At 40.0% G+C, this 12560-nt stretch overlaps 1 protein-coding gene across 1 annotated transcript in view; it reads right to left on the reverse strand.

The window, feature by feature from the left end:
- Positions 1–12560, reverse strand: part of astn1 (astrotactin 1) — a 2276897-nt gene that overhangs the window by 964064 nt on the left and 1300273 nt on the right. Inside the window, exon 11 of the mRNA XM_072573509.1 lies at positions 11773–11923. Coding sequence (XP_072429610.1) covers positions 11773–11923 — 151 coding nt within the window. The remainder of the gene's footprint in view (positions 1–11772; positions 11924–12560) is intronic.

Raw genomic sequence — 12560 nt, forward strand, 5'->3', positions numbered from 1 at the left:
GATAAAAGGGCTCATGGAGTTGCAGTAATATGTTAATGTGGAGTACAGACTGGTTCACAGACAGAAAGTAGGAGTAAATGGCTAAGTTTTTGGATGGCAAGTCTAACCAGTGGAATCCTGTGAAGAATCAGTGATGTACAAAACAATGGTAATTATCTGGATGAGAAGATCGAGTGCAACTTTCACAATACTGTTCATCATACAGGGCTGGGGGACAAACTAAGCTATGAATAGGAGACAAAGAAATAGAAAAGGCATATAAATTGGTTAGGGACAAAAAGATGTCAGGGATAGTATAACATGAAAAATTTGAAATTAGTCATTTTGGTAGCAAAACCATAAAGTAAGTAATTAAAAATGACAGGGAAACAGACTTTGAGAGTCAAGAGAATTTTGATGCTTTAGTTTGGCACGTGGTTATACAAACACTTGGAAGTCCAAATAGATTCCTTTCATTTGAAATGAGAAATATAAGACATTCTTATTGATCTAACCATTTCTCCTTGACATTCACAGCATTGCTACTGCTGAATCCCCCACCTTAAACAGTCAGGCACAAATCAGGAGTACAGGGGGATAATTTCGGTACTTGCCTGCCTGTGTGTGGCTCCATGAACATTCAACAAATTTGCCAACTCAAAGTAAAAAAGTCCATTTCATCAGTGTCCCACCCACTGCATTGGACATGTCCACTGCTTCCCACACCACCTCCATTTGTGAAATGTACTGCCGGAACTTACACAGCACATTTCAAAACTGCAACCTCTGTCAACTAGAAGGGCAAGAGCAGCAAACTCAGACAAACACATCTGAAAAGTCACTTACAAGTTGCATGCCAACTTGAAACTGTAACACCTTTCCTTTCATGCTGCTAGGTCAAAATCCTGGTACTCCTTCACTAACAGCCCGGCAGATGGATCTGCACCATAAGCCATATAGTTGTAAACAGACACTGCAGTGCAACTCGTCCATGCCGACCAGATATTATATGTTAATCTACTCCCATTGGCCAGCATTTGGCCCATATTCCTTCCTATTCATGTACCCAACCAGATGCCTTTTAAATGTTCTAATTGTACCAGCCTCCACCACTTCCTCTGGCAACTGAATCCATACGCGCACCACCCTCCGCGTGAACAAGTTGCCTCTTAGGTCCCTTTTAACTCTTTCCTCCTCTCACCTTAAACCTAGGCCCTCTAGTTTTGGCCCTCCTCCACCCCAGGGAAAAAACATTGACCATTCACTCTATTCATGCCCCCCATGATTTTATAAACTTCTATAAGGTCACCCCTTAGCCTCCGACATTCCAGGGAAAACAGCCCCAGCCTATTCACCCTTTCCCTGGAACTCAAACTTTCCAACTCTGGCAACATCCTTCTGAAGGGCTTTTGCCCCAAACGTCAATTTCGAAGCGACTTGGATGCTGCCTGAACTGCTGTGCTCTTCCAGCACCACTAATCCAGAATCTGGTTTCCAGCATCTGCAGTCATTGTTTTTACAACATCCTTCTAAGTCTTTTCTACGCTGTTTCAAGAAAATTGACACGAAGTCTTGTATAGTTTCAAAGCTCTGGGTATGGATTTGCGAATGGATAATGGAATAGTGCGTCTTGATTTCAACAGATAAGAATCCATTTAAGAGGAAGGTGGTAATACAAAAAGTGTGGAATTTAATTGATCAAAAGAGTGATGCCAGGAGAGGTGATAGGAAGAGAAAGCAAGCCTTGGTTGCATTCTAATGAGTTATGAACACGTAGAGAAACTGAGAAGCTGCTTTTATGGGACAGTAGAATACATCCAGACAAAGCAACAACGTTATTCAATATTCCACAAAATTTTCTTCTCATTGTGTTTCCCTTTTTGATATGTCAGTAATAAAATAGAGAATCAGCAGAAGGTATGCACAGAAAGAATTTTCAGAAATATTCTGCAAAACAAGTCAGCAATCCAGCTGAACTGTGACAATTATTCATTTTTAAAATTGTTGTGTTGCATGAAATAACCGTGGCATTAACCCCTTTATGACTGTCTTGGACTTCCATAAAGGTTTAACAACTTATTTTGCTTCCAGTAAAACAATGAATAACACATTTAATGGAGGGTGACAGGGATTTGGGGATAAGCAACTTTGTAGATTTGTTACAGTCGGGACAAAGGGGAATCTATATGGAGGCTTTATCATCCCTCAATGGTGAAATAGTCTAGATCCTATGCTTTCAGCTGACATTGGTAATTTTAATTATACATTTGCTGCAGGAAACCTTCACTGCAAATATTTCAATTTGACAGTAAGAATTCAAGTTTTGTAATAGCAAATAAGACAGGCTTAATGTTCTTAACATTCAAGAATAAGCTTCCAGATATTCATAGGGTTCTGTTCATCTGCCTCGTAGTTTGTGTGGGACACAAACCAATCTACACTGCAAAGCAAGAGGGGCCAGTAGCTTTACAAGTTCCAGGATCTCCCAACTATGCCTTAAATGACAGAAACGTTCTCTAAATTCTGACCTCATTATGATGTCCACATACACCCCAACACACAAAATTATGTAATAGGAGCAAATTTTCCAGTTACACCTAAGAGCATCTGGATGGGTATAAGAATTGGAAGAGTTTAGAGAGCTATGGGACAAATGCTGGCAAATGGGCCTAGATTAGGTTAGGATATCTGGCCAGTATGGAAGTTGGACTAAAGGGTCTGTTTCCATGCTGTACATCTCTATGACCCAAAACCAGATAACTTTTAAATTTTCATCTTACAGCAACTGATGAAGAGAAAGAAACTGGCTACCTTCAGATTTGAGATGCTGTTTTTGTTTCACTGTAAAAAAAAGGTTTCTTCTCTTCCAGATGTCAAATACCTTCTGCTGAACATGCACACCCCTAAGCTTCTCAGCTACCTGGGAGCCAATCATACAGCTGTTGGCCAACAGGACGCTTTGACGTCATCGATAACTGGTCACCATTTCACAGACCTATCAGCTACCTGTTGCCAACTGAATCTCCATTCATAGACAGCCCCTTGGCTCCAGCTCGTTAATAGGATTTCCCATCTCCTTTGTCAACAGACTTAGCATGTGCATTCGGTAACTTGATTTTTTTTTAAAAAGTGCAATAATCCTTCAACCATCCTTAGATTTTTAAATACTTTTTTTTCTCATTTCAGGCAAGAATCAAAAACATGTTAAAAAGTACATCATCTTTCAGTGTCAGTTGGTTGTTATGTGCACTGGCCCTTTCTGCTTTGCAGTGAGATTGGTTTGTGTTGCCCTCTAGTTTTGGACTCCCTCACTTCAGGGAAAAGACCTCGCCTACTTACCCTATCCATGCTCCACGTGATATTATAAACCTCTCTTAGGTCACCCCTCAGCCTCTGACACTCTAGGGAAAACAGTCTCAGCCTATTCAAACCCTCCAATCCTGGGAACATCTTTGTTAACAGACTTACTAATTAATGTGTGAACCAGTCACTGTGTATCTCTTACAAACAAGTGGAAATATCTGGAGCAGGAAAATCAAGGGCGACAGTATTTGGATCAGCAAAAGGATAATCTCAGCAAACATGTCGACAGGGACCACTAAACTGTCTTTCCAGTCTTTCTCTCCACTTATCATATCTTTTGTTTGGCATCTATATGTATGTGTAGGGGGGGTGGGGGGGGGGGGGGGTGGTTTGTAAGTGGGTTGGAGTACCACCTAGCGCAGTTATATTTTGACAATTCATTATTCGTCTATAGTTACAATCCAGTTATTTGCAATAAATAGCAGCATTTCAATTACAAAAATCTTATTTATGCTTTATACCAACTTGGGTCTACAATATGTAAATTCTATGCACTTTTAAAAATCTTTAACTTCTGTGATGACCCCAGGAATTAATTTCCAGATTGTTACTCTATGAGGGCAACACTTAGTTTCTCTTCCAAGAACGCTCTCATTCGGTGCCCACTGAAGTGGGGGTGAGAACAGGTGGCAATGATCCATGCTCACAGGTGCATGAAATACAACGCAGATCCCACATCCCAAAGGATTCCATGTTTGCAAGATATGCACAGACATGAATTGGAAGATCTGCGGTTTTGATTACAGTGCGCTGTCTTATTGGAACAGAAATATCAATATGAACAGGAAAGCATGATGGATGTTAATTTACAATGAGTAGTTGGTACAGTTTTCATTATCTCTATTCACCTTCCTGTCACAGGCCTCCTTTTTAAAGTGTTCAATGCTTTCTTAATTTATGGTTAATACCTACCCTGCTTGACACCCATCTGTTGCAAACAATTCCCATATCATTCCTGCTCAACATGCCCCACAACCCAAGTGCAGGCTTTTTGAATAACACAGGCGATAAACACATACCTCCAGATATGTCTGCTTACTGAACTTTGCAGGTCATTTTGAGCTTTGATGGCATAACCTCTTTTGAGCTTGATGCCTAAACTGTGTTTTTATAATGTGCTAAGATCTCAAAGTCACCATCAGAGCCTATTCTTCAATGTTCTGTTGCTAGGCCCACCATACCTTACTTAACCTTTGAAAATGTTCCTGTAGACCTGTTCCTTATCGTAACACACTCTGAAAATGAACTACACTATCATTAACTTGAGTTGAAATGAAGTGTGTAATTGACCTGAATACTAAGTGACTGGGAATCAAGCTAATTCAACTATAATTCTAAAGCCTATTAAGCCATATTTTTTAAAAAAGGCTTCTAAGCTAAAAGCCAATAATGCCTTGTACAAACAAACAAAAAAATCTTTGCTAATATTTTAAAAGCCAAATGGAGAAGTGCAGATAGGTCTAACTCCTAACTGGGCTTGTATGAAGACTATGTAACTATATGAGTTCTGAGTGTAATTTGTGTCATTTTCCAACTCTCTCGGTTGTGGGGAACCCCAGAAGTCATTGAAAATGGGCTGTAAGTATGATGGAATTTTCACAGCTCCATGGAAGAGGGACTGGCAGGTGAAGATCTGAGAAATTAGAGGCTTGGTTATTTTGAGTTGGCTTCCTGTTGCATTCCTGCCTCGATTCCCAGAATCAGCTCTCTGACCTACAGGAAGTGGCATCCAAGACCTGACCTGATGCCTGCTTTGAGACAGGACTAGTATATTCCAAGGCCTGACCTGATGCCTATTTTGAGGCAGGACTAGTATATTCCAAGGCCTGACCTGATGCCTGTTTTGAGACAGGATTAGTATATTCCAAGGCCTGACTGGATGTCTGCTTTGAGACAGGACTAGTATATTCCAAGGCCTGACTTGATGCCTGTTTTGAGACAGGATTAGTATATTCCAAGGCCTGACTGGATGCCTGTTTTGAGACAGGACTAGTATATTCCAAGGCCTGACTTGATGCCTGTTTTGAGACAGGATTAGTATATTCCAAGGCCTGACTGGATGTCTGCTTTGAGACAGGACTAGTATATTCCAAGGCCTGACCTGATGCCTATTTTGAGGCAGGACTAGTATATTCCAAGGCCTGACCTGATGCCTGTTTTGAGACAGGATTAGTATATTCTAAGGCCTGACTGGATGTCTGCTTTGAGACAGGACTAGTATATTCCAAGGCCTGACTTGATGCCTGTTTTGAGACAGGATTAGTATATTCCAAGGCCTGACTGGATGTCTGCTTTGAGACAGGACTAGTATATTCCAAGGCCTGACCTGATGTCTGCTTTGAGACAGGACTAGTATATTCCAAGGCTTGGGTAAAAACAATGACTGCAGATGCTGGAAACCAGATTCTGGATTAATGGTGCTGAAAGAGCACAGCCGTTCAGGCAGCATCCAAGGAGCAGCGAAATCGACGAGGGTTTTTGCCCAAAACGTTGACTTCGCTGCTCCTTGGATGCTGCCTGAACTGCTGTGCTCTGCCAGCACCACTATTCCAATGCTTGACCTGATGCCTGTTTTGAGACAGGACTAGTATATTCCAAGGCCTGACCTGATATCTGCTTTGAGACAGGACTAGTATATTCCAAGGCCTGACCTGATATCTGCTTTGAGACAGGACTAGTATATTCCAAGGCCTGACCTGATATCTGCTTTGAGACAGGACTAGTATATTCCAAGGCCTGACCTGATATCTGCTTTGAGACAGGACTAGTATATTCCAAGGCTTGACTTGATGTCTGCTTTGAGACAGGATTAGTATATTCCAGTTCTTATCGTTGCCCACCACTGCCCAACAATTCATTGCAGGTGGCTCTCTGGAGGGAGGCTGGGGGTGCTGCTCTCAGAACTGGAGTACCCCAGTGACTAGGTTGTAACATCAAGGCTGCAGTATTATCTGTTGCTGCTCCAGGAAGGGGTCAAAAAGTGCTTGGGGTTTCTTTCTTTCTTAAAAAAAAATTGTTGACTTCTATAAAAATCTGTTAACCTCTTGCTCAGCTCTTCTGGTGGGATTACCATCCTGACAAGTGTGGCAGCTCTCTGATTGGCCATCTGCTTCCTCGCTATAGCCTCCAGACTAATTGGATGATTTCCCAATGGCAGGATTTTAATTGTTCCCCCTGTGGAAGACTGTAATCATTAAGTCATAGACATTTATAGATTCTCAACATGGGGTCACAATTGCCAGTGAAATCTGATCTCTCCAACAAAATCCAATCCCCAGAACCTAGTGTGTTCATAATCTTCAGGTTGGAAGAGCTTTACAGATATCTTAAGAACCTACCTGTCTTTGGAAGTGAATGACTGACAGAAACTCTCTTGCTGCTCTCTGATATTGTTATGATCTCTCACTCACTTCCATAAGCAACTCTTAATCCAGATGTAGAAATGAGGTAGCTTTTAGGGCAAGGACACAGTGCTTATAGAAGCCAAGTTATATTCTTATAGTTGACAACTGATAACTGTGTCAATTAACTTCAAGGATCTAAGCTTAGGAAAGGTGAAACTGATATGCATTAACATATTTTTGACATTTGCATAGATATCAACTCTTGGGGGATAACCAAGGAAATACATGGAACAGATATACATCTTTGCTCAATTAGCAATGTCTTAAAGTTGTAATTTTGTAATCAATAGTTGGTAAGAACGTAAGAATTAGGAGCTAGAGTAGGCATTTTGATATTTCAAGCCTGCTCTTTCACTCTGTATGTACACATAATAATATTCAATTTAACCGTACCATCCCCCATATACCTCAACTCTCTTATGACACACAAATCTATTGACTACTGTCTTAAATAAACTCAACTCAATACTGCATCCACACTCTTCAGGGGCAGAACATTCCAAAGCTTTGCCACACCTTTGAGTGAAGCAATTTCTGACCACTTGGTTCGAGGTGTCATATTCTAGATCCCCCCTGCTAAGGGAAACATCATCTGAGCATCAAGCCTGTCAATTCCTTGAAGTCAGGAAGCAGTCGAGTGAATCATTATTGCCTCCTGTCAGTGTAAGCATGTCCTTCCTTAGATCAGGGCAGTTGCAGTAATTAAATTGTGAGTACTTAAATTCATCAAACTGCTGTAAAATTATTGTAAGACTTATTTTAAAAATATATACCAGTCGTATTCTCAGAGTGATCCATAAACATAATTTACTTAAGTTTGTGTATATCCATTTTTGTAAAAATGATCAAATGTTTCAATTTAGACACAACCTGTAACACAATATGATGCTTTAAGCAATATTGAAGGTTGGATTTTTACACAACTATTGTTGAAGGTAACTTAAGTAAACTGTAATAATTAGCTAAGAAATACTTGCTTTAAATATACTTGCTTTAAACCCTTGCATTGTCAAAGAATAAAAGCTGCGTTAGGCGATGGAAAGATGATCCATCTCTAATATCATCGTCTGACCTGTTTGAAGATTCTATTTCTGACGTGAAGAGGTTGAAACGCAAAGTAGGTTTCAACAACTATGATGGCTTCTGTAGTCCATTCGTCCACAGGTGAACTAGGCAGATCAGGTTCTGGGAGTGAGTGAAGGGTTCTCTGTTTCACATTTATGGTGCAGCACATTGTAACCTTTTTTGTAGCTTGGATCAGGACAGCAGTCCTTTTTTTAAACTATCCCAGCTGCCTTACTTGGTCTCGTTGTTGAGAAGGAAGTTGCTGTTTCAGGATGTCGCTCTCGTAGCGTCAGAGAGTTTACTTTTAAAATGGCTTTTGTCAACATCAACCAAAATGGCTGCAAATTGTAACATGGATACCTCTTTGTTCAACAGAGCAAAGTTAAGCGGGAATTTCTTGTGACTTCCTTGCTGTCACCTATTGAACACTACAGAAGCTTTGAATCTTTACATGTGTTGAGGGTTCAAAGGACCCATTCAATTAATCAATAAGCCTTTCTGATTGACTTTTAAGATAACTGCACAACCTGTCTGCTTTTGCCTGCAGTTGAATTCCTGAGAAGTTGTGAGGTTTTAAGAGCCATCTTTTAAGATTACCTTGTTACCACTTTAAAGACCGACTAGCTTTCTTCACAATACAAGTATTATAAAGATAAATTCTGAACAACTTCTTTATTCTTGAGCTTTTGGTAAAAAAGGATTGGTGTGCACTATCTGCATTTCTAAGTTTTTAGCTGTTTCTGCACTTTTAAGAATTATGATTGGCACCATATCCACAAACATTTCACTCCCTCCAACACTGACACTCGGTAGCAGCACTGTGTACAGTCTATAGGATGCACTACAAAAAAAATCACCAAAGGTCCTTAAACAGCACATTTCAAATCTACAATCTTACCATAAAGAAGAATAAAGGCAGCAATTATAAGGGAAATCTGCTACCTGTAAGTTTATCTCCAAGCCACACAATATCTTGGCTTAGAAATATAGTTCCTTCACCGTCACTGGGTCAAAATCCTGGAACTTTCTCTTGAACAGCCTTGTCAGTAAACATCAAATTGACTACAGTAATTCAAAAAGGCAGCTCACCACCACCTTCTCAAAGCCAACTGGAGTGGGAAATAAATGTTCACTCTGCTAGCAACACCCACATTCCATGCGTGAGTAAAGAGATGTTTAGTTGTCTGTTTTCTCTCCTCAACTTTGAATAGCTAGCTTACCTTTGTTATCTTTTCTTCTCAGGAAATCTTAGAAGTGCTGAAACAAAAGAAAAGCAATCTATTTCCTTGTTGTCATAATCTTCTAAAACTCACGCATCTCTTTACTCACTTTACTCTCTTTACTCACACATAGAATGTGGGTGTTGCTAGCAGAGTGAACATTTATTTCCCACTCCAGTTGGCTTTGAGAAGGTGGTGGTGAGCTGCCTTTTTGAAGGGCTCATGCCCGAAACATCGATTCTCCTGCTCCTTGGATGCTGCCTGACCTGCTGCACTTTTCCAGCAACACATTTTCAGCTCTGATCTCCAGCATCTGCAGTCTTCACTTTCTCCTATAATCTTCTAAAACCCAAGATTAAAGGTAGTCAAGCCCAGGGAACACGTTGCCACTTGGTCCCATTAATTTCTTTGGTAGCTATTTCTATGTTCGAATTGATTTCTTTAAGTTCCTCATTCTTGCTACACCCTTGATTCTTCATTTTTCTAGAAAGTATTTTTTCCTATACTGTGAAGATAGATGGTAAATAGATCTTTAGTTTTTCTACTCCCTTATTTCCCTTTATATTCCTTCCTGTGCCGCTGTTGACTTCCATTAATCTCTTCCTATTTATAAGTCTATAGAAATACTTGGGATCTGTTTGTATGCCTCTTGCAAGTTATTCTCAACAGTTTTGTTTCTAATATATTCTCAATTTGTTTTTGCCAAATTATAAAAGCCTTAGATTTACTACTCTTCCTGGTAACTTTATAATCTTTCTTTTATATTATCTTTGGAATGATCCATGTGACAATAACAATCTTTTTAAATCCTGCAATCCCACCCGATATTTGAGAAACCCCAGAACTCCCACAGCAATGCTGTCAAACTGGAGAGAGAGTCGGGAATGGTCAGTACACCACCACCTTCCCACCCTACCTGAACTTCCGAAGCCCAGGATGACAATGTACTACCCTCACCTCTGCTCAGTCGTGACAAAATATCAGTTTCTCAAACTTAACCCACAACTCCCAACATATCTTCAAGAGCTCTTGAATTTAAGCAGAGTGTGGAACAAAATGTAAATGTATAGGTGTGGTCATCAAAGCCAATGGGTTACACTTTTTACTGAAAAAAACACATGCAGAATTCAATTTTAAAACATTAATATCCCAGAATGCCTGTTTAATCAAAGTAGAATTTAGTTTATTCAAGTCATTGCAAGTTTATGGCTGCAATGACACATTTCTTAATACATGACTTAATTCACTGAGTGCTATGAAGCAGCTAATTCTCCCCCTTCCTGCGGGATGTCTGTCACACATATTTTGTGAGCTAATGAAGCTGGAGTGTGGCATTTTTAAGTCAGAGGTACCACACTGAGTTCATTGAAATTGTGATTCCACTGCAAGAAAGTGTTTTGGGTTGTTCTGTGAAGCAATAACTGGTAAGTCTGAACAACAGACCGTTGTTCCTGCCTTGAAAGAAACTCCCATTATATTTGGTTATTTGACCAAATAAACAGGAGCCGTCTTAATCAACAAAATACAAATTGAGAGTGACGTATTAATCTGGAACCTGAAGTACACCAAGGTTATGGTTAATCAAATCGCGCTCTATGTTCTCAAGCACCTGATGTCATTTAAAGTGCCAGCACTGAATCTGTGAGGTGTGCTGAAGCTCTCCTGCAATACTAATGAACAAACAGATTTGTCCTTACAGATGACAATCAGAAAGACTAAGCAGGAAGACTACTCAGGAAGACTTCAGTTCATAATATCAAAAGTGCCCATCGTCCAACATATAAGACAGAAATGATCCTGACCATGAATTAGCGAAAGATAATCAAACGATGAACCCAGTTTCTGTAATAGAGTTATCACATTGCATGCTGTCTTTTCATAACATTTAATGAATTGAGTCAGCGCCCGAGATGGAAATTTTTTTTTTAGCCAGTGTGTTGCTGTTGCCATCTCTATTGACTAAAAAGCAAACTTTTTGAGAATGAGAGTTTGTATTTGAAAGACTGTCTGAAGGCTTTTTGATTGGAACTTCATATATAATGCCAAGAACCTTCTGAGGCCAAAGACAGAACCATTAATTGTGACTTTTGAGATCCCTTCAGACCTCAGTTGGGAGCCATAAGACCCTGGGCAAAAAGTGGATTTGTCTCACTGATCCACATTATATTGGATTTCAACTGCCAGGTGTGCAGTAAGTGCAAGATGATGGTTAGATTCTTACACTCTCTCACTGTCAGTGGAAATGGCCATAGCCTCTGTACTCGCAAAATGTAAATATTAACCCAACCCTGAATATTGTCCCAAATCTTGCTGCATGTGAGCAGTTTCAGTATTTGTGGATTTGTGAAAGGTACAGAACACTGTGTAATCATCAGTAAGTAAGTTGAGGGGAAGGGCATTGACAGCATGCGGTATAATTATGTTTGGTCATGAAACATTACTCTGAAGAACTCCTGCAATTAGAGTGAATCACTAATTGAAGATTTAATCCAGAATATTTTGTATAATCCAAAAGCATTTCATCATTTATCAGTCAAGCAATGTAAAATGTATCACTTAAAAGCTATTTACAGTAATTAGGACCAGAATTGAAAAGAAGAAAGAGTACATTGCTTAATGGCCAGTAGCAGCAACTTGTGCATCAAGGTACAACTTTTTAAACTGTATATGGTCATGTTTAATGCATGCCAGAGATTTGTGACAAATATGATATAATGCACCAATGAATGAACTCTACTTACTACACAACCACTTGAATCGAGTTTGCGATCAGAAATGCAGCAGAAGTTTCTGCTACAGCCACCATTGTCCTTTGTGCAATCCCTTACAGGGCCAAAAGAGTCAAGGAGAACCTCAAGGCTGTCAAAGGAAGCAGAGATCATGGCTTCTTCTCTACAAAATATAAATGAAAAGAGAGATCATAAGTAGAGCATTACTTTAGATATCACATTTCTGAAAAAAAGACTTTTTAGAAGCAACTTCTCCACTTGAAATGTGGTCCAAGCTGGATATGCCCAAGGAGCTAGAGGAGAAGTGCTTTTGAGATGGCCTCAAAGTATCCCTGAAGAGACCACACATCCACACTGATTCATGGGAGTCTTTGGATTACGATCAATCAAAATGGAGAATGTTCATTCAGGAATGCTTCAAAGACTTGGGTTTGAGATCTTGGTACTCTTGAATTATCAATGAAAGACGAACTTAACAACACACAAATTCCTGTTAGTGTGACAATTCAGGACTGACAGAATTTTAGTGACTTTACCAATACTAGTATAGTCTCAGAGGACTATAGGACTGCTGCCTCATTCAAGACAGATGACTCATGCTGGTTTAACCTGAGGGTCACCACACCTCAGGTGAAGTTGAGGAGGCGGGACCTGCATGGATACCTCAGCTGGTACAGGAACTGAACCCATGCAGTTTGCAGCACTCTGCATCGCAAATCAGCAATCCAGCCAACTGAGCTAGCCAACTCCCAAATTAGAGGTAATGTTAACATAACTCACTTCAAAGTGTACCTCACAAT

Source organism: Chiloscyllium punctatum, chromosome 7, assembly GCF_047496795.1.
Source record: "Chiloscyllium punctatum isolate Juve2018m chromosome 7, sChiPun1.3, whole genome shotgun sequence".
NCBI classification, from domain to species: Eukaryota; Metazoa; Chordata; class Chondrichthyes; order Orectolobiformes; family Hemiscylliidae; genus Chiloscyllium; species Chiloscyllium punctatum.